The sequence below is a fragment of the Sus scrofa genome, chromosome 1, assembly GCF_000003025.6.
Source record: "Sus scrofa isolate TJ Tabasco breed Duroc chromosome 1, Sscrofa11.1, whole genome shotgun sequence".
NCBI lineage: Eukaryota > Metazoa > Chordata > Mammalia > Artiodactyla > Suidae > Sus > Sus scrofa.
In genome coordinates, this window is record NC_010443.5 from 142880839 (window position 1) to 142903373 (window position 22535).

General features: G+C 43.1%; 1 protein-coding gene across 1 annotated transcript in view; it reads right to left on the reverse strand.

The window, feature by feature from the left end:
- CHRNA7 (cholinergic receptor nicotinic alpha 7 subunit) overlaps positions 1-22535 on the reverse strand; it is a 133428-nt gene that overhangs the window by 77142 nt on the left and 33751 nt on the right. Inside the window, exon 3 of the mRNA XM_021098695.1 lies at positions 5187-5231. Coding sequence (XP_020954354.1) covers positions 5187-5231 — 45 coding nt within the window. The remainder of the gene's footprint in view (positions 1-5186; positions 5232-22535) is intronic.

Sequence of the window (22535 nt, forward strand, 5' to 3'; positions counted from 1 at the left end):
GCAGTTAAGTAATAATCCAATTACATTTTTCCTGGAAAACAACACCCTTTTTAAAACCACCAAATCATATACTTGCTGAAGATCAATCACTTATGAGGGCTAAGAACAGAGGCTCAGGGATACACGACCTGACGCGCCAGTAGCAAATTTGGTGTGTCTCTCTAAGATAAATGTCCATGTTAGCTCTGCAATTTGGAAGGCATGGGAAATGGCCAGTTTTATGTTTAAAAGGAAGCATTTGCATCATGCCACCAAATTCCCAGCTTTATCTTAAATGAAAGTGTTCAAATGTTACTTGAGAGCTGGCTTCATTTTGTATCAGTATCTCAGCACCTCTGATGCTCACCTTGAGGTTCTGTTTCAATTCATTCCACAATGGTTTTCAGTGCCAGCAGTGGGCAGGAGCAGGGGTCAGAGTGGTGGCTACATCAGGACCTCTACCCTCCTGTTTGCACATGTTCCAGTGGGGGTGGGAGACTTGGAGCCCATTAACAAATAAACTACGTGAAGGATGATGCGTGCTTTGGAAACAAAATGAAGTAGGCTGTGACGGACTGAATGTCTGTGTCCCTGAAATCCCTATGCTGAAATTGGAATCCTAATGTAATGGTTACTGGAGGAGGAACTTTGGAGAGGTGATTAGGTCAGGAGGGTGGAGCCCCCATGAAGGGGATTAGTGCCCTTTCAATAGCAGGCCAGAGAGCTAACTCACTCTTTCCATAATGTGAGGACACAACAAAAAGGTTGTAACCCAGAAGAAGGCAAGCACGTCAGCAACCATGAGTGAACTCCCAGCACCCACAACTGTGAGACATGAGTGTCTACTGTTGGTAAGTCACCCAGGTGATGGTATTTTGTTACAGTAGCCCATGCTAAGATACAAGGTAAGAAGAAACAATGAGCTGGGGAAAAATGGGATGGTTTGGGACAGTACCTAGGAACTCAGGAAAACCTCAGAGAAAAAAAGGTGATGTAGAGGAAGAGGCAGATAAGAAATGGGGGAGAAAATCAAGTGGTTCCTGGATGAAGAGCCTCTAAACATAGAAGGCAAGTGCAAAGGCCCTGAGGCAGTTGTGCCTAGGGAGACAGGAGCCCTTGGAGCGACATAATCCAAGGAGGATCCAGGCTTAACCTTCCCCTTCCCTTACTAGGACCACACTGTCTGCTACACTGAGCACAGACACCACCAGGAACTCTAGCCAGGAGGCTCTGTCCTTACACAGCTGAGAGATGATCCTGGAATAGGCCACAGAGGAGGCAAAGGGTTGATGCAGAGGGGTTAGAGCCCGGCTCTACTGTGAAGGTAGAGCTTCCAGAATTTGCTGCCAGATCAGATGCGGATATGAAAGACCAAAGTTAAGGGTGACTCTGAGGCTTTTGGCCTGAGCAAACAGAACCACTGAATCTCTGATTATTCCAATGGAGGAGGCTGTGAAAGGGGGAGTGGGGTGGTCTGGAGCACAAGGGTGCTAAGAGCCTATTAGTGGCCCAAGTGGAGACCACAGAAGGGTAGTCAAGTTGGTGCTGTTGGCTCAGAAGTGTTGGTTCAAGACAGGGGACTGGATCCTCCAATTCCTGGAATGATGACTGGCAGGAAAGAGGCATGAAGAGACAGCAGAAGGGACCCAGAAGTTAAACCTCACCAAGAGGAATCTAGGCACTAAGTGAAGAAAGATTCCAAGGAACAATGAGCTCTACCAAATGCTCCTGAGGGGTAAGATAAAGGGGAAACCTTAATACTGGAAAACCCAGAACAGTGGTGTTCTACTCAAGGAGGGGTTAGGGTAAGGCAGGCATTGCCAGATAAGGATCGTGAGGTATCCCTCTAGTGATGGTGCTATTCTGCTCCTGCCTGCAGCGGGGAAGGGCAGGGGCTGAAGACCTGAAAGCAATGCATTAATACACTTAGGATTTGTGCACTGCATTGCATGCAAACAATTTTACCTTGGAAGAAAAGTAAAAAGCTCTCTGAATGCTCAGATTTCCACGAAATATGTGGGTGAAAGAGTTCCAATGTCCACTATTCTACTTTGAGCTGCATTACAAAATAAATTAGATGAATAGATGGCCAGAGATGGGATAAAGCAAGTAAAGTAAAATGCTAATTACAGAATCCAGGAGGCTGGTATATTGGTGCTCACTATAAATTCATCTTCTCGGTAGATTAGAAAATTCTCAGAGTTCCCTTTCTCAGTGGGTTAAGGACCTGATATTGTCTCTATGAGGATGCAGGTTTGATCTCTGACCTTGCTCAATGGGTTAAGTTTCCAGCACTGCCACAAGCTGCAGTGCACTGTCACAGATGCAGCTCAGATCTGGTGTTGCGTGGCTGTGGTGTAGGCCTGCAGCTGCAGATCTGATTAGACCCCTAGCCCAGAAACTTCAATATGCACAGGTGCAGCCATAAAAAGAGAAAATTCTCATCCAAAAAACTGTGGAAAACTATTGCTCATAATATTTAGTAAGCTGGAGGTCAGTGATTTGCCCACACAGAGCCAAATGAAGGGGAGTTGAGTTGCGAATGCAAGGGGAGAGATTGAGGACAGTGGAGGCCTGGGCTCAGGGGGACCTTGTTGTAAAGGGGAGAGAAAACCAGGGCATCACCAAGGTGCATGTACATATGCCAGTGAGAATGACCCACAGACAGAAGCCCTTCTGAAAACCTAGCTCTCAGCAGGCACCAGGAGGTGGGACCTCCTCCACTGAGGAAGGGCTGGCTTCCAGACCCTGCACCCCTGGCAAAGGAGTGAAGCTGGTCTCAGGGGGCATAGGTGTATAGGTGGGATCCACTCACTGAAAAGTGTTGCTTTAACTCCTGCACGGGAAACTCTCAAAGGTTTCTACTTTATTCATAACATGGAGGTTCTGCAAGGGGTATAAGGCACAGCTAAGTATACCCCTGAGACACAGCACACAGTATGAAGTAAATCCATTTTCTGCTTTCTCTTTCTCCACTTCCACTTGTATCCAGCTAAAACTCACCTGCCAGAGAACTGCCTGGGAGCACCCTTTGTCTCCATGGTTAAGCATCCCTCCCACTCACAAAGAAAGACCAATTCCCCCTCTTTCAACTCAGCTGGGGTTACTGACCCCAAAACCAAAAAAAGTCAATTCAAAATAGGCTGGGATTCACACACACACACCACATATAAAATAGATAACTAACAAGAACCTACTACACAGCTCAGGGAAATCTACTCAATATTCTGTAATAGCCTATATGGGAAAAGAATCTAAAAAGGAATGGATAGATGGATATATATATACATGTATAACTGAATCACTTTGCTGTACACCTAAAACTAACATACACTATACATCAACTATATGCCAATAAAATTAAAAAACAAAACAATAGGGAGTTCCTGTTGTGGCTCAGTGGAACCGAATCAGACTATTATCCATGAGGATGCAGGTTCAATACTTGGCCTCACTTAGCGGGTTAAGGATCCAGTATTGCCATGAGCTGTGGTATAAGCTGCAGCCAAGGCTCAGATCCCATGTGGCTATGGCTGTGGCTTAGGCAGCTACAGCTTCAATTCATCCTCTAGCCTGGGAACTTGCATATGCTGCAGGTACGGCCCTAAAAAGAAAAAAAAAAAAAAAAACTAAGAAACTAAAAAAACAAAAACAAGCGTAAGTGTCAATTTTGTTAGAAATTGGATGACAAGTACTTTCAAAGATCAAATAGATTTTAATTATTTGCTTTCAGCAAAATTGAAGGAGAAACTAATGAACTTGTTAGCTGATATACCTTTATGAAATCGCTATTATTTTCGGCATGTAATCCAGAAGTAGTTCAAGGAATTGAATAACACTGCTATCACAAAGTGCCTTTCATTCCGAACTATACATGTTACTACATTTATTTTTAAAAGTTATAGAATTTATGGTGAAATATGTCTTAATGTCTCATTTTTAGCAATAAAAACTAGTCATCTATGAACACATAAACAATTTTAAAACACAACCCTGTCTTTGGTAGAGAGGTACATTTCCAATTTTTATGTTTAATAATTATTAAAATTAACAATTAGTTTCATCTTGATGAATTATGTACCAATAATCAGTGTAATCCTAAATCAATCCAGAATAAAAAAATCTTAGCACTTATTTTCTGAAGGAACAATTTTGTATAAATATTAACATTTGAGGGAACTAAGAATAATTAACAAGAGAATTTCAAACATGAAGTTGTATCACATTAGGATAGAATTCTGTGTGGAAGACTAGTGCAGAGAAGAAAAGAGACTGGGTAAAACATCCAACAGTTAAAGAAGGGTGTGTGTGTGTGTGTGTGTGTGTGTGTGTGTGTGTGTGTAGCACATGCAGTATATGCAAGTTCCCAGGCTAGGGGTCAAATAGGAGCTGTAGCTGCCAGCCTACACCACAGCCACAGCAAGGCCAGATAGATGCAAGCCATGTCTGTGACCTACACCACAGCTCACGGCATGCCGGATACTTAACCCACTGAGTGAGGCCAGGGATCAAACCTGCGTCCTCATGAATACTAGTGATACTCATTTCTGATGTGCCACAAGGGGAACTCCTATATATTTTTTTAAGTGAATGATTTGGCCATCAAATTATATGGCATTTAAATAGATTCAATTTTAAAAAAAGACTTACAGTTTGATTTTTAATGTCAATATTGACAACTGGATGGAAGTGACACAATTTTCAGTTAATTAAATTGTGGTTAGAACTTTAGAAGTCAAGGTAAGATCCATGAAGGAAAAAAATACAGGATTTCAAAATTCTTGCAGGGGTCACCAGAGCAGGAAGCCTGAGGACTTCCAGCTTAGGCAATGTTCTGTTGCACTCAGACAGGCATGTCTTCAGGCAAGAGGTGCAATGCAGGCACTCTGAGCTCTGGGGACCCCTTACAGTGCAGGCTGTGCATGGGCACATGCAGACCTGCATCTTACCATTGTCTTGCGTTCTTCTGCTTCTGAAATTTCCACAAGTCACCCTGTAGTGAAACAGGAGCATGCCCTGAACCTTGCAGGGGGCAGTCCAGAGCAGGTAAAGGTGGGATGTTCTGCCTCCTTGGTGACATGGGTGAAGTCCAGGAGCACAGTCCTGGGGATTCTCAGGGACCCCACTTCCCTGAAATTCCTGCTAAGACATCTTGGAATCAAGAGCAGGAAGCCCAGTTGGCAACGACTGCCACTGTCTCAACTTACCATTTGCAGCCAAATGTTGGTGGTTAACACTTGGTTTTTCTCATCCTTTAAAGCAAAAAAAAAAAAGAGAGAGAGAGAGAAAGAGAGAGAGTGAGAAATAGCATTTATAGGGTTTACACAAGAGGAAATGATACTATCATTCACGCATGAACCTGACAGTTGGGACCACTGGGATGTGCGGAAATTAGAATGCACGGAGCACTTCCAAATACATTCAAGTAGCATTTCTCCAGAGTGAAGCTTTTCCACTTACTCTGAAGTGATACACACGCATTATAGAGCACTGACAAAAGATGTGAAAGCATAGAGAAGAAAATTAGAACCCTGCAACCCTACCATCCAGAGATGATGCCTGGTCATGGTTTAGCTCATTTTCCTTTTCCTTCATAAATTATTTTTTATCCTTTGTATACTTAACAAAAGAAAATGGGGAGCAAATTCCAATCTTTTAAAGTCCAGTTTATTACCACAGTGGATAGAGTTTTAAGCAAACCGAAATATTTTAGGTTGGAGTTCCCTGGCGGTGTAGTGGGCTAAAGATCTGATGTTGTCACTGCTGTGACTCAGGTCAGTGTTGTGGTAAGGGTTCCATCCCTGGCCCCAGGAACTTTCACTTGCTGCGGGCACGGCCTCCCCCACACACACAAATTTACCCTTCCTTCCCCCAGAAAGGGAGCCTGGACTCTGACAGCTGCTGCCCATGTGCTAATAGTGCTACATGGACCCCATTTCTCCCTTGGCCCCGAGGGTCTTCCTGACTTTCCTCCCATTATCCAATTACTGGGCAGCATACCTTGATACACACCTGCAAAGTAAATCCTGTTCAGGTGAGCAAACTACAGATCAGAAAGGTGAAGTGACTTTATGAAGGGGCCATTCACACTTGGATCTGAGTCAAGAGCCTCTCTTTCTACATTTCCAAACTGAGTGGGGGCCAGCGGGGCACCAAGTGTGCATTCTGTCCAGGGAGCTCAGGACAGCATATTGATGGTGGCTTTGCTCCCGCACAGGGCACACAAAGCAGATGCTAGTCAACCTCTGACTTTTCCAACTGGGATGCAACCAGCTCTTTATCATGGCTGGCAAAGCCCAAAGTGGCCTAGCAAAAGCCAGGGTGGGCACAGAGACAAATGAGCAAGTTCCCTGCAATAGTTACACTAAGGATGCCATTATTCAGCGTTCAGTGCTCCAATTCCACATAAAAGACCCCATAAATTACCAATTTCCACCCTCTTCAGCAGAAAGTATGTAGTACCTTGGTGTTACCAAGCGGCCCAGAGGCAACGGCTATGAGCCCCTCCCACAAGAACTGCCTGGCCATGTTCCCTGAAGGCATTCACAAAAACAGACCCAGTAGCAGAAAGAGCACCATCAGCCGGGGTGTGGTCACAGGGCAGGCATGCAAATGAGAAATGGATGCTACTGCCCATTAAAATACAAAAGTGCAGAATGTGTAAGGAGATTCTTTGATGCATCTATGTCCTTGCCCTGCCAGCTCAGGTGGAAAGGTGGCTGTAAATCCCACAGAGAGGATCTGGCTGCCCAGGAAGACAGGGGACCAAGTCCCCGGGGTCCCAGGCCAGGAACTGTCTCCAGAAACTGCCGCCAGTTCACTTACAGGAAAAATGGATCCCATGTTTGCAAAACACCACATGCCAGGGGGTTTTGGCAGAAAAAGTTGTGGAGCTAATTAACCTTTCTCTGCCCCCTGTGCCAAGGACAGTCTCTGACAGAGTCATGCATCTGAACTGCAGGAACAGTCTAGTTCCAGCCCCATCTCCAGTCTTATCTGAAAGCACTGATAAAGTCTTTTAGGACATATGTCCCTTGCCTCGACTTATTAAGGAGTTGTTGGTTTTAATGGACTTAAAATTAGCCAGTGTTCCGTTCAGGTGGCTTTCCTTTTTTAATTGCATCCGTGTCTTTATCTTCCGAGAGAAAGGCTTCTGTGGTTTGGGAGCTCAATTACTACCAATCTAATTAAAAGGCTTTCTTCTTTTCAACATGCTAGCTGAAACCTCATTAGAGGGAAACGGGATTTCTGTGGTGTGCGGCAGCATGGGGCTGAGCAGTGCATTTCAAACTGTAATCAACGCAGAGCAGCAGCCAGCCTCCACTCGAGACTTGGACAAAGCCTGCAGAACCGGAAGAGAAGGTGCTATCTGTGTTCTCAAGGTGGGTCCCCCAGTCCCCATCCCAAGCCACCCACTGGCTGACTCTCAGCTATCAGTCTGCACAGTGACCAGGCACCCAACCTCCTTCCCAAGCCCCCTGCAAATATGACCTCTCCCCACCCAACACTGAATATCTGTGTAGCCCAGAATGTCCTATGTTGAAACCCAACCTTCACGATGTTGGTATTAGGAGGAGGGGCCTTTGGAAAGTGTTTAGGTCATAAGGGTGGGCTCACCCTCATGATCAGGATTAGTGCCCTTGTAACCCAGCAGGGCCCTGTGGGGCTCCTGGGCACAAAAGCCTCTGTGTCACCCATTTTTTGTTTTTAGGGAATAAGCTCCAGCCTCCATGGCCTTCCCTGAGCTCCAAAGGGCAGGTCCAAACAGTTGCTAATCCGGGAAAGGAGGGGATGCAGACAAGAGAGGAACAGTCAAGAAACAATGATGCAGCCTTGGGGGAGGGCCCTGGGTCCTCCTCAAGGGATACACATATTCTGAGCTCGTCTGAAGAACTAAAACCCCCAACAAATGAAAGATGTTCACTACTTGATGAAGCATTCTTCATTCCAAAAAGAAAGAGGACCACAGCCCCAGGGCCACTGAACACCAGTTTTGAAGAATGCAAGCTTGCATCTACCCTGATCCTTATCTGAAACCCCATTTTCCTACTACCAAACTAAAAGACCATCTCCTATTCTCTCCCAAGGGAGGGCATAGTCTTAAAGGCATTAGCCTGCTGTGGCCTCCTTTGCCTGGCAAAGCAATAAAAACTATCTTTTTCTCCTTCACCCCAAACTCTGTGCATTTCCATTCAGCACCAGTAGACAGAGATCGAGTTTTGGCAACACCCTTATAAAAGGGGCCCTGTAGAGTCCCCTCACCCTTCTGCCACCCAAAGACCCAGCAAGAAGACAGCCAACTATGACCCAGGAAGCAGGCTCTCACTAGACATGAGATCTGCAGGTGCCTTGATCTTGAATTCCCCAGGTTCCAGAATCACGAGAAATAAATGCAGATCCTTAAGCCACTTAGGCTGTGGTACTTTTGTTACAGCAGCTGAGCTGATGGAAGGCAGGGCTCTCATAGTCTGACCTCTGCTCAGCTCCAGATGGGCTCCTTGCCCTCCTCCAACTACACTGCTCCAAGAATCCTATCTCAGAGTTCTTGCTGTGGCACAGTGGGTTAAGGATCCAAAAAAAAAAAAAAAAAAAAAAGAAAAGAAATCCAGTCTCAAGTCATTACGACACACCTGCCCCTTCCACCTGCACAAGCCCATGGGCTCCAGGAGGGAACCAGTGACCCGGGCAGACCTGTGGCCTGGAACAGCAGAACCAGGAGCCAAGGTAAGGCATCGAGGAGGAGGGTTGCAGTTCAACCTGAGCAAGAGCCTTCCTGCCCAGTGTCCAGCTGCTTCAGAAGGTACATGGCATCCTATTTTTTTTCCACAAGGATAGCATGTAATCTGGACATCACTGAATGCACAGTAAGTATTTTCCATTCACAAAAGGGACATAGCAACCATATCCCAGCATCGTAAGCACAGATGATGGCCGTGTTCCCTGTCCACCCCAGGCTGGCCCTCCAAGGGCACGGCCAGGTGACCAGGTCCTGTGCGGTCTGTCTGCATGGACAGGTCCCCCACACCAAACCAGCCTCCTTGCCACGCTGCCACCCAAAGAGCCTGCTCCCTAAGTCTTCACCTCTGCCTTCAATTGCCCAGCCTCAGTGTCTGCTCATCCTGCACACTGAAGTCAGGTAGAAAACTGGGGACTGGAACCCAGTTAGCAGATGGATCTGTAATGCTGGAGGGTGCCCCAGTCTTCTCGCATAACAACTTTCAGTGGGGGATGGGGAAGCCTTCAAACCCCGACCCCAGATACTGGCCCAAGGGCTCTGAATAACAACCAGGTACAACCCCTTGGGAACAAACAGCGCAGGATCCGGGCATGGGTTCCAGTGATTCCAGCCCCTCAGCAGCTGCCTGCCCATCAGGACACTGACCCAACCAGGCAGGACAGCAGAGGAGAGCAGAGCCCACACCTGCCCCTTGAAAACCCTCTGCTCCCCACCATCAGGCACTGAGTGTCTGTGGTTTTCAGTGTTCTCTTCCGAACCTATTCCAGTTTATGGGTGTAACAACTGCTCCTGCCACTCCCAGTGTGGGAGGACAGGGTGGTCTCAAACAGCTGTGAGATGTGACTCGGCTGTCCCTGGGTGGTTGCTCTACTTTCTCTCTCTCTCTCTCTCACACACACACACACACACACACATACACATACGGGTCACCAGCAAGACCAACACTCCCTCCTGACCCTGGGATCTCACAGGGGGATACAGGGCCATTAGCTGCCAGAGAATCCACACCAGACCAGTGCACCAGGCACACCCAGAGCCAACCTATCTTGGGTTTTGCAACCTGAGCACTTCAGAATATTACTCAGCCTCAAAAAAGAGGGAAATCCTATTTGTAACAGCATGGATGAACCTGAGGGACATTATGCTCAATGACAGATGCCAGAAACAGGAAAACACATACCACAGGATCCCACCTGTGTAAAACAATCGAACCCACATAAGCACAGGGCAAAAAGGTGGGTGTCAGGGGCCAGGGTGGGGAATATTAGTTGAAGGGTGCAGTGTTTCAGTTCTGTAAGATAAATGATCTGCTTCGTGGGATAACTATTAATACTGTAAGGCAGACAAAATTTTCCTAAGAGAGTAGATCTTACATGAGGTGTTCTTACTACAGACATTGTCATCATAAACATGGCAGGAGGAAGCTTTTGGAGGTGATGGCTGTTTAGGGCATAGATTGTGGTGACAGTTCATGGGTGTACGCTTATCTCCAAACTCATCAAACTATATACATTAAATACATACAGCTTTTTGTCTGCCAATCATATCTCAGTAAAGGAATTTCTTCTTTTTTTTTTTGTCTTTTTGCTATTTGTTTGGGCCGTTCCCACGGCATATGGAGGTTCCCAGGCTAGGGGCTGAATCGGAGCTGCAGCCACCGGCCTACACCAGAGCCGCGTCTGCAACCTACACCACAGCTCACGGCAACGCCGGATCGTTAACCCACTGAGCAAGGGCAGGGACCGAACCCGCAACCTCATGGTTCCTAGTCGGATTCGCTAACCACTGCACCACGACGGGAACTCCAGGAATTTCTTAAGTACACTTTATTTAAGTAGTCTTGCTTTTTAAAATCAATCTGGTTTTAGCGCACAACCACCCTAACGATGGTGCTACCTTGCACCCCATAGCAATTATTCTTCTGAAAGTTTCAGGGTCACCTTATACAACATTATTTTGCAGAGCTCCCAACACATTCTCTTTGCTTTTGTGTAACTGCTGAGAGGAAAAATCGGTAACAATAGATCTGTGTCTCAATTCTTATTTGCAGAGAAGGTTGCTGGATAACATAAATGCTTATTTATATAGTATTCTGTAGTTTAAAACAAGGATGACTTCTTTTATCTAACTTATTCTTTACACTAGCCATATCTTTGTTTTGGTTTTACAGAAAAATAAATTGAGAATCTGTGATTTTCCCAGAGTCAGCAAGATATTAGAGCTGAGAGAAGACTCATACCCAGAATAAGAAATAAACTCCTACAAATCAGTAAGTAAAAGGCAGACAATCTAACAGAAAAATGGGCAAAAGATGCACAAGCCCATGATTTTCACCACAGAGGTGACCAATATATGGTATCTGAAAATAACATAGCTGAACTTTTTTTTTCCAGCTGCACCCATGGCATATGGAAGTTCCCAAGCCAGGGATTGAATCTGAGCCATAGCTGTGACCTACACCACAGCTATAGCAAAGCCTTATCCTTAATCCACTGTGCTGGGCCAAGGATCAGAGCCGCCACAGTGACAATGCTGGATCCTTAACCTGCTGCACCACAGCAGAAACTTCAAATGTAGCTAAACCTTAAAGAGAGTTTGCAGTCTTCTGAATGTCATACACACACGCACACTTTTTAAAAACTCATTTCAGTCTCATAACAACAACCCAGCAAAGTCAATACTATTATTATTCTCATCTAATAATGGGGATGAGGGGAGAAGTCCCAAATTTAACTGGATAGATCTCTGTTATGTTCATGTTTTGCAATGAGGACATATCACCTTTATAATCAAGAGGGAGTGCATAAAGATATCAACTGGGAAACAAAACAAGCCTGTGGCCCTAGGTCACACAGCTCCTGTAGAGTCTGAAATCCAAACTCTTATCTATTGAACTCAAAACTGTGCTCAAGCCACCAGGTGACTCTGCCTCCAATGACGTAACAGGAAATACTTTGGTGATGGGAACAGAAAAGGTTCCCTTTGGTATCTGTATAGCATAGACGTTCTCCAAGTACAGACTGGGAACCTCTGAGTTTTGAAGATGCTTTCAAGGCTCACTAGAGGCATAACTTTTTCACAATCAGTACAAGTTATTAGCCTGCTTCACCTTCATTTCCTCAGGAGCAGGTGGCAGAGCTTTGCAGACACCATAGGGCAGATGATGTAGCACCAGCCTGAGTGCAGAAGCAGATAAGAAAATCCAGCTGTCTTCTAAGAAACTGGGCATTAAGGAGAGCTGCAAAAATATAAAACAATGCCACCCTCCTCACCAAATGTGTGCAGCCTGGGAAAATAGTATTATTTTCCTTAAAGCATTCGCTATGTGTTAACACCAGTTTATTATAATTTTAAATGAATTAATGGACTTTAAAATGTTTTCTTAGTTTTCATTCCTAAGATGGTAATAATTTTTTTTTCTTTTTGTTGTTGTTGTTGCTATTTCTTGGGCCGCTCCCGCGGCATATGGAGGTTCCCAGGCTAGGGGTCGAATCGGAGCTGTAGCCACCGGCCTACGCCAGAGCCACAGCAACGCGGGATCCGAGCCGCGTCTACAACCTACACCACAGCTCACGGCAACGCCGGATCCTTAACCCACTGAGCAAGGGCAGGGACCGAACCGGCAACCTCATGGTTCCTAGTCGGATTCGTTAACCACTGCGCCACGACGGGTACTCCGATGGTAATAAATATTGACAGATATAACCCATATTAAAAAATTGGGGAGTTCCATGTCGCTCAGCAGGTTAAGGATCCAGTGTTGTCACCACAGCAGATCTGGATTCTGCTGTGGTACAGGTTCAATACGTTGCGCCAGAACTTCCATATGCCACAGGTGTGGCCAAAAAAAATTTTTTTTTAATTGAGAGGGAATCTACAATAAGTTTTATGAGAGTAAAGGGGTCCTGGAGCTTAGAGGTTTGAGAGCTTAGCACTCCTAAGACACCCTGGGTCTTGTACTAGGAGCCTGACTCCATCCCTGTTCTCACTGGGCAGCTGCTCAGGGTCTGTGTCTTGGGGGTGCAGTGTGAAAAGTTGGCCCCAGGGAGTTCCCGCTGGTGCACAGTGGGTTAAGAATCCGGCTGCAGCAGTTCAGGTCGCTATGTCGGTGCAGGTTTGATCGCTGGCCCAGCAGAGTGGGTTAAAGGATACAGCATTGCCACAGCTGTGGTTCAGATTCTAGCCCTGGCTGGGAAACTTCCATATGCCACAGGTGCGGCTGAAAAAAGAAAAAAAAATTAAAAAAGAGTCTGCCCCAGCCTCCCCAAGGGAGAGGCACAAGGTTCAAGGGTGCACTTTAACTGGGACCGAAAGGCCTTCTTTCCACTTCTGTTAGAGGAAAAGCTTTCCTATCTACCCCCAAAGGACTCAAATCTGGAGGAACGAAGCCTGTGACATGGATCATGAGAGTGGAACCAAACAGGGAAGAGATTCCACCTTGAATAAGCAGAGCCAGAAAGGGGAGGAAGGGGTGGAGGGGGCAGGGGAGCTATGGATGCAGAAGAGAAGAGGGGGGTCCAGTCACACTGATAAACCATCCCTCCAGCTTTATCTGAACTCTTCTTGGACAGAAACAACACATCTCCCTTTATGCTGAAGCCATCATCCTAACCGAATCAGTGTGCAAGCATCCCCTTCGCAAATACAGTACTCATAACAAGTTATCTCTGGCAGGACTAAAAGAAGCAACTTCAGGCACAGCTTGACCTGCCAGATGCCCACAGATATGGAAATGTGCTAGAGTTTCAGCACCAGGCTTTTCCAGTGAACTCCATCAGAAGGCCAGTGGTACCATCTCCAATCCAAATGAGGCCCTCTCGAGACAGGAGCTAGAGATAAGGGGATCTCAGCAGAACCCTCAGTGCAGAAGTGGTACAAAGGTAGGTTCCAAAGACCAGAGGGAAAGGAAGGGGATGAGATGCATGAAGGAAGGCAGGGCAGGAAGTGAAGACAGTAATTCTTGTTGTCATTTAACATTTCTCTTTTATTACTACTATTATTATTTTGGCTGCACCTGTGGCAGGTGGAAGTTCCTGGCCAGAGACTGAACCCTCACCACAGCTATAATCAGGGCCACAGCAGTGACAACACTGGGTCCTTAACCCACTGTGCCACCAGGGAATTCCGTCATTGACATTTCTAATAATTCTACAAGTAGTGTAGATTGATTGTTTTAACAAATTAAGCAAAGAATATAAAGACCACAGATAAGGAGAGAATAATGTTTAAAAAAAAGTTCACCATTATAGCCCAGAAAATTAAAAATTATGAGTTCTCATGAGGCACGGGCAAGACGTAAAAAAAAAAAAAAAAAAAAAAAAAAAAAAAAAAAAAAGAGTATGACAGATCCATAAACATAGTTTGGCAATGAATGAATGAACAAACACATAAATAATTTAAAAGAGTAAATGCAAGGGAGAAAGGAAGGCAAGCAGATGAGCACAACTAAAATACAAAGGATACTCTGGAAAAAAGCCCAAATAAGAAGAGCATGCTTCCCATGTGTTCTTTCTACTATATAACCCAATAAACCCTTGGATCAAATTAAACATGATTTCGAAGATAAGATTATAAAATACCCGAATGAAATAAAAGGGAGACTGCAGAGCTAAACAAATAGACTGAGAACCAAAGTAACATAGTTACATGGCTAATAAATTGGACACAGAAAGGAAGAGAACAGACCCAGCTGAAAATTGAGTTACTGGCATGAAGGCAAGGCATGAGATAATCACAGTTGTGCACAGAGGAAAAACACAGAGATTAAGTCAGTTAGGGAAGAGGAGACAGAGGTGCCAAGAGGAAGACACAACTTGAGCTGAAATGGAGAACACACGTGGGAACCAGAAAGCATCCTGGGATAATGCACAGAAGACACATATCTACTTCCAGCAAAGCAGCTGACTCCATAGCCGGAATACTGTCCTGCTACCAAACACTGAGAGACACTAGAGGAAATCACAGAAATGTCTTCTGAGATGCAAAGGAAGCTAGCACTAAAGGAAGAGGAATCTTAAAAAAAACAAACAAACAAAAAATCCAAGAGGAAACTAAAAAGAACAGTCAGTGCACAAGTTGGTGTGGGAAGAGTGGTGTGGTGATGGGGGGAGCAGTGGCCAGTGACATTCAGAGAACTTGACCAATGCCTCCCCATGACTGAAGGCAAGGCTTCCGCCCTGCAGGTGAGGGGAGTTGAACTAACACCCCCCCCTCCAATTCAACTGTGGGACACAGGGAATTCAAAGAATCCACTGCCAAAGGAAACAAAGGAAGACTGAGACAGAGACTACCATAAAGTCTCACAAGAAAGGCATATTTCCATTTCTATTACCTTACAGGACATTTCTGGTTTATGGCAGAATCACCACAAGGCCACTAAAAGACCAGAAATAAGTCTGAAAGGACAAAGCAAGCATCGGGAAAAGATTCTGATACAACCCCAACATTGAGATTATCAGACACGGAATTTAAAATATGATCACCATACTAAATTAGGGCTCGAAAGGAGAAATAAACAACATGCAAGGAATATGGAAACTCTAGAAGGAATCTAAAGGAAATACCGAAATCAAAAGCAGTGTAACAGAAATAAAGAATGCCTTATGAAGTACATTTTGTCAAAAATGTACAAAATTCAGAGTTCTCATGTGGCAAAGTAGGTTAAGCATCTGGTGTTTTCACAGCAGTGGCTTGGGTTTGATCCCTGGCCTGGCAACTTCTGCATGCTGCAGGTACAGCCAGAAAAAGAATGTACAAAGGGTGGGAGGAAGGAAGGGAGGAAGGAGGTGTGGAGGAGGAGGGGAGGAAGGGGAAGAGGGGAGGGAGGAGGGAGGAAGAGGCGAGGAAGGGGAGGGGAAGGTAAAGGAGGAAGGAAGGCAGGCAGGCTTTGATGGTCTCCTCAGTAGAATGGACACAACCAAGGAAAGAATCAGTAGTCTACAAAACATGCCATAGAAACTTCTGAAACCAAAATGCAAAGAGGAAAAAGAATGAAAAAAATAGACCATTTGATAATTGTGGGACAATTTCAAAAATTTTAACTTTGGTAGTTGGGTTACCAGAAGAAAGAGCAGAGCAGAATACGCCGCATAATAATGGCTGAGAACTTTCCAAAATGAATGACAAAAACAAATCACATAACCAGGAAAGTGAGGTTAACACCAAGCAGGATAAACATCTCGAAAACTAGACATGGCCTTAATACCTATCGCAGAAATAAAATCAATATGGATAATACTAAATGGAAAACTATAAAACTAGAAGAAAACATGAGATTAAATATATATGCTCTTAGGTTTGGTGATGAGTTTTTGGATACAACACCAAAGGAGTGATTGTCTATGCAAAAAATAAAATAAATAAAATTGCTAAGTTGGCCCTTAATAAAGTTACAAACTTCCCTGTGAAAGACACTGTAACGGAATGAAAAGAGAAACTACAGGCTAGGTGACAATTTCACAAAATACATGTCTGGTTAAAAAACTTGTATCCAAAATTAGGGGGAAAAAAAGCCAACAATAAGAAAACAAACAACCTCATTAAAAAATAGGCAAAAGATGCCAACAGATACCTAAACAAAGAAGATACACAGAGACTAACAAGTGTAGGAAAACATGCTCAACAAGTCCTTAAGGGATTAACAAATTAAAATGATGAGATACTGCCACACATCTATTACAATGACTAAAAATGTAAAAATCTGACAATAACCCACTGTGGCTTAAGCAGGTAAGGGACCCAACATTGCCCTTGTGAGCAAGGATGCTGGTTCAATCCCTGGTCTCACTCAGTGGGTTAAGGATCCAATGTTGCCATGAGCTGTGGTGTGAGTCACAAATGTGACTCAGATCTGGCATTGCTATGCCTGTGGTGTAGGTGTCAGATGCAGCTCCAATTTGATCCCTAGCCCAGGAACTGCAGGTGTGACCATAAAAAAAAATTTTAATTAAAAATTAAAATTTAAAAATTAAAATTTTAATTAAAAATTAAAATTTTAATTAAAAATTTTTTTAAAAAATCTGACAATACCAATTGCTAGGAGAAACAATAGGAACTCTCATTTACTGCTGGTGCAAATACAAAATGGCACAGCCAATGTGGAAGACAGTTTGGCAGTCTGTCTAACACAAAACTAAACCTAGTGTCACCAGAGTATTCAACAACCACACTTCTAGATATTTACCAATGATTTGAATCTTTTTATACACACAAAACCCTGAATGTGAATGTTTATCGCCACTTTATTCATAATTGCCCCAAAGTGGGAAGCAACCAAGATGTCCTATAGGAGATGAATGGATAAACAGACTGTGGTACATCTGTAAATGATTAGTATTCAGGGATAAAATGAAATGAGCTATCAAAAAACATGAAAGATACAGATAAACCTTAAGTATATATTGCTCAATGAAAGAGCCCAGGCTGAAAAGCCCATACTCTGTATGATCCCAATTATAAGACAGTCTAAGAAAGGCAAAACTAAAGCTGCTAAACAGACCATCCATTGCGTTTGTGTGATATGGTGTGGAGCACAGGGGATTTTCAGAGCAGAGAAACAATTTTGTAAAATATATCATAAAATATCACACCCAAAAAAGTGATCAAAAGACATAAAGCATTTGTCAGAACCCACAGAACTCTACAGCACCAAGAGTATGCCTTAATATATGCAAATTCAAAAGGAAATCCCTTAGGAAGCCAGAGGATCCAGAATGGAATGGGAAAATGTGACAAATGGATCTAAATTCATTACCAAAGTACGAACCTACCTGACGAGTTGGGGGAAAAGGGTGCTGACCTAAGTAAATTCCAAAATGAGTGGAGTCAGTACCAAAAGTACATAAGCACTGCACTCTAGCTGATGAAGTTGTTCTCCATAGATCTATGGGTTAAACAATTCTGCATGTATACGGGAGCTGAACAATTAAGTAAATGGATGGAAGCTGGTAGGAATCAGATCTCTCAGTGCTGGGGTGGAGGAGGTAAGAATTACCTGTATGGTAATGGAACAGAGTTGGAGATATAAGGACAAACTCATGTTTAGCTTAATACAGAGTCTACTGTTATATACAGAAATATCCACACATATGTGTACATACTAGGTTAGTCTGCTTACACATATCTCCCTATCTGTCAATTTAGAGGGTCCAGGAATGAAAATAGCTTGCTAGCAATCAACAAACACACACACACACACACACCCAGCACTCAGATTTTGTTTCCTAACCATTCTTCAATAAAAAGATCCACAGGTTCTTGGGAAACAGTTGACTCCAGGTGTTAGGCAGGAAATATGGAAATATACAGGATGACCTGGAACATCTTTGGGCACCATGAAATAAGAAAGTGATCAAAAAATAAAGACACCAGGGATGTTCCCATTCTGGCGCAGTGGAAACGAATCTGATTAGGAACCATGAGGTTGCGGGTTTGATCCCTGGCCTCGCTCAGTGGGTTATGGATCTGGCATTGCCATGAGCTGCGGTGTAGGTCATAGACACGGCTCTGATCCCACATTGCTGTGGCTGTGGTGTAGGCCAGCAGCTGTAGCCTGGGAACCTCCATATGCCACAGGTGCAGCCCTAAAAATAAAGAAAGAGAGAGAGAGAGAGAGAAAGAGAGAGAGAGAGAGAGAGAGAGAGGGAAGGAAGGAAGGAAGGAAGGAAGGAAGAAAGACTATTCTAAGTGGATAGGCAATGAGGTCCTAGTATACACCACAGAGAACCATATCCAATCTCTTGGGATAGACCATGATGGAAGATAAAAAAAAGAAAGAAAGAAAGAAAGAAAGAAAGAAAGAAAGAAAGACACTATTCTAAGTGGATATGCAATGAGGTCCTAGTATACAGCACAGAGAACTATATCCAATCTCTTGGGATAGACCATGATGGAAGATAAAATAAGAAAGGGAATATATATATATATATGCAGAACCTGGCAAACATTGTAATCAACTATTTCAGTTTTTTTAAAAATCACTAAAAAATAAAAATAAAAAAGACACAAAATCCCAATGATGAGGGTGCATCAAAGAGTCACAGGAACAAACTGAACAAGGACTCAGGCAGCCAAAACTGGAACAACCTGAGAAACAAAATTAATAACATAGTGTTGAATTATAACCAGAACATAAGATAAATATTCATGAGTCCACACTGCCATAAATAAATCACTGAATAAGTAAACAAATGGAAGAAAATAGACAAATCTCTCCTACAAAGGAACTCCAAATAATATATGTAACTATGACACATTTTATGGAGGTGGAGCTTAACTTTAACTCCCCACTACTTAAATGTGGGCTGCACAGAGTGACTTCCTTGCAAAGAGACTGAGGGAGAAGAGAGTAACTATACACTGGAGAGGCCTGATCTGCCTCAAGCCAAATGATCAAGGTCAGGATCAACAATGATAAGTCACATGGATGGTGTGTGCCCTTGATATGACATGAGGAGGGTGGTACTTTAACTCTGTACTCTTTCTCCCCAAAACACATGACCCCAACCTAACCAGGAGAAAAATACCCAACAAATCCCAACTGAGGAACAGTCTACAAAATGTCTGACCAGTACTCTTCAAAACCACTAAAATCACCAAAAACAAGGAAAGTCTGAGAAACCATCACAACCAAGAGAAGCCTAAGGAGATAAGATGACTAACTGGCATGTAGTCCCTGGATGGAACCCTGGAACAGAAAAAAAGACAGTAAGTAAAAAACTAAGAAGATTCTAATAAAGCATGGACGGCCTTAGTTTAAAATAAACTATCAATATTTGTTCATTAATTATAATAAATGCACTATATAAATGCACTATTATAACAACAGTGGGAACTGGGTGTGGGATAAATGGATAAATCTTTGAAAGTCTTCTCTAAATACAAAACTGTTCTAAAACAAAATATGTAAGTTCCCTGGTGGCTCAGCAAGTAAAGAATTTGGTTTTGTCACTGCTGCAGCTCAGGATGCTGCTGTGGCATGGGTGTGACCCTTGGCCCAGGAACTTCTGCACACTGCGGGGATGGCCAAAAAATAAATAAATAAATAAAACATGTGTGAAAAAAACTAAGTCATGCTAAGTGCAGGAACTCAGAAATAAAACGACAAATACCATACAATATCACTTATACTGGAATCTAAAATGTGGCACAAATGAACTTACCTATAAAATAGAAACAGACTCACAGACATAATGAACAGATTTGTGGTTACCAAAGGGGAAAGGTAAAGAAGGAATAAATTAAGAGTTTGGAATTAGCAAATACACACTACTATTTATAAAACACATGAACAACAAGGACCTCCTGAATAGCACAGAGAACTACATTCAATATCGTGTAATAAAGCATAATGGAAAAGAATAAATATGAGTAGTATTTCATCCACACACACAAAAAGGAAATCATGCTGTAGTGAAACGGCAGTATATGAAAAAAAATATCCTAAAAGCACACAGAGTCAAAGACAGTTTATGTACAGGGAATGAAAACGGTCCTGAGAGCAGAGAGCCAAGCACAGTAGACAGCAGCCAGAAGTCAATGAGGTCCCATTTTCAAATTCTGGAATTCAACTTGAAATTCTAGGCCAAGCCAAACTGTAATCCAAGAATCAGATTAAAATAAATATATTTTTCAGATAAACAAATAGCATATTACTGACACCACCTCACTGAAGGTATTACTATCAGATATACTCTCGGCAGAAGAAAAACTGAAATCAGAAGAAAAGGATGCAAACATCTGATTCATTATAGTTGAAACTCTGAAAATACTTTCAAAGATCATTACAAACTCTTTTTAGGTTATTTTTGGCTTCTGAGTTTATGGATAAAACCAATCTCATCATTTATCCTCCAACTAAATATTTACTCTAGTTTCTTACTGCATCCAATCTAAAATTCCATTCAACTATAAGATATCTGCTTTCAAAAAAAACCTTAAAATGTGAAAAAATGCACAGCTTAGAATGTGAAAAAAATGAACATCTTAGAATTGATGGACCATGGTGCAAACTTTACAAATGATTAAAGAAGATTCATCAGTAGAGACTTTTTTTTTTCCTTCTGGCTGCACCCTGGGCATAAGGAAGTTCCCAGGCCAGAGACTGAATCTGAGCTGCAGTTGTGGCAACACCAGATCCTTAACCCACTGTGCCAGGACTGACATCGAAACCTGCACCTCCGAAGTGACCCAAGCCGCTGAAGTGGAATTCTTAACCCACTATGCCACAGCAGGAACTCCCAGTCAACTTCTAATGATCTATCTCAATGTCATTCAGGCTAATGTTTGAAAAACAAGTAGGGGTAGAGAGCCTAAAAGGGAGTTTCTTCCAGAATCAACACTGAGATTTTTGTAAGTTACCCAAAAGGTAAAAAAATCTCTACATTTACAGACACTTCTAAACTTAAATAGAGAAGGTTAATATAGGAATCACCTATAAGAGAGTTCCTCTTGTGGGGCATTAGAAATGAATCCAACTAATATCCATGAGGACTCAGTTTCAATCCCTGGCTTCATTCAGTGGGTCAAGGTTCTGGCATTGCCATGAGGAATGGGTTGCAGACATGGCTCAGATCTGGTGTTGCTGTGGCTATGGCATAGGCAAGCAGCTCGCTTTCAACCCCTAGCCTGAGAACTTCCAGATGCCATACAAACAGCTCTTTAAAAAAAAAAAAAAAAAAAAAAAAAAAAGATTCACTTATAGGAACATGTTGCTAAACCACAAGAATTAGAGAAAAGAATGTCATGTCAGAGCACTCACAAGTTCAACTCAAGAGAAAAGGTACAGTCACTGTCAATTGTTTCCAAATATCCTGGCTTCACATAACCCACACACCTTAACATGAAACACGTGGGAAACACAATGGGACATTTCCCTCTTCAAATATTTCGACAGAAACACAACAGAGGAGGGAAGGATGGGCATTTAAAGCAATCAAAAATGTAATAAGGAAGAGGCTGGACGGTGGAACTTTTGTAGGAAGACAAGTCAATACCCCTGGACCTCTCTGAAGGGCCAGGGATCAGACAATGTCTGGGTGAGGGTACAACCTGTGCAGCCCATGCATGACACACGTGCAGGGGTCGGTGGCACTGAACTCAGTAGCCCGAAGAATGTCTCACAGAAGGAGCTCTGTCCACAGCCCAACATGGTGCTCTCACACTGCCCAGGCAGTGACACACATATAACTGAATCACTTTGCTGTACACCTGAAACTAGCACAACACTGTAAATCAACTATATTTCAATAAAAATTTTCTTTAAAATAGCCTGTGTTTCCCACACAGATTTATAGAACCTTTTTTACTTTTTCTGAAAAAAAAACTATAAATAATGAGTCCCCTATGGATCTTTAGGCCTAATCCTTCTCTTACAGTCTTCTAGGAAGCTAATAAATTACCAGTGCTCAGAAATAATTTGGCAATTCATTCTAACTGATCACCACAGAGTTCTAACACGCAGAAAGTAAATTCGACACCTCTCCCTTCCCCAGCCCCAAAACCCATTTTCCATCGAGTCCAGAACATATTCAAATGTCCTATTTTACATGGAACAATGAGGAGTTAAATAAACCAAATTCAGACTATCCACAGACCTCTTTTCTTCTTCTGAGGGGTACAATGAAGTGACTCATGGCATAAAGCACTTGACACCAATTACCGAGAAAAAATGTTCGTATCACCAAGTCAGGAAGCGAATTACTTTAGAACTTTTTCATAATTCAGGCGCTTAAATAGTTTGCATAAAGTTCCAAAGTAATTCCTTCCTTCATAAATGACCTTTTGTTAAGAGTGAGCCACTTAATATCAAGGTAATTTTTTT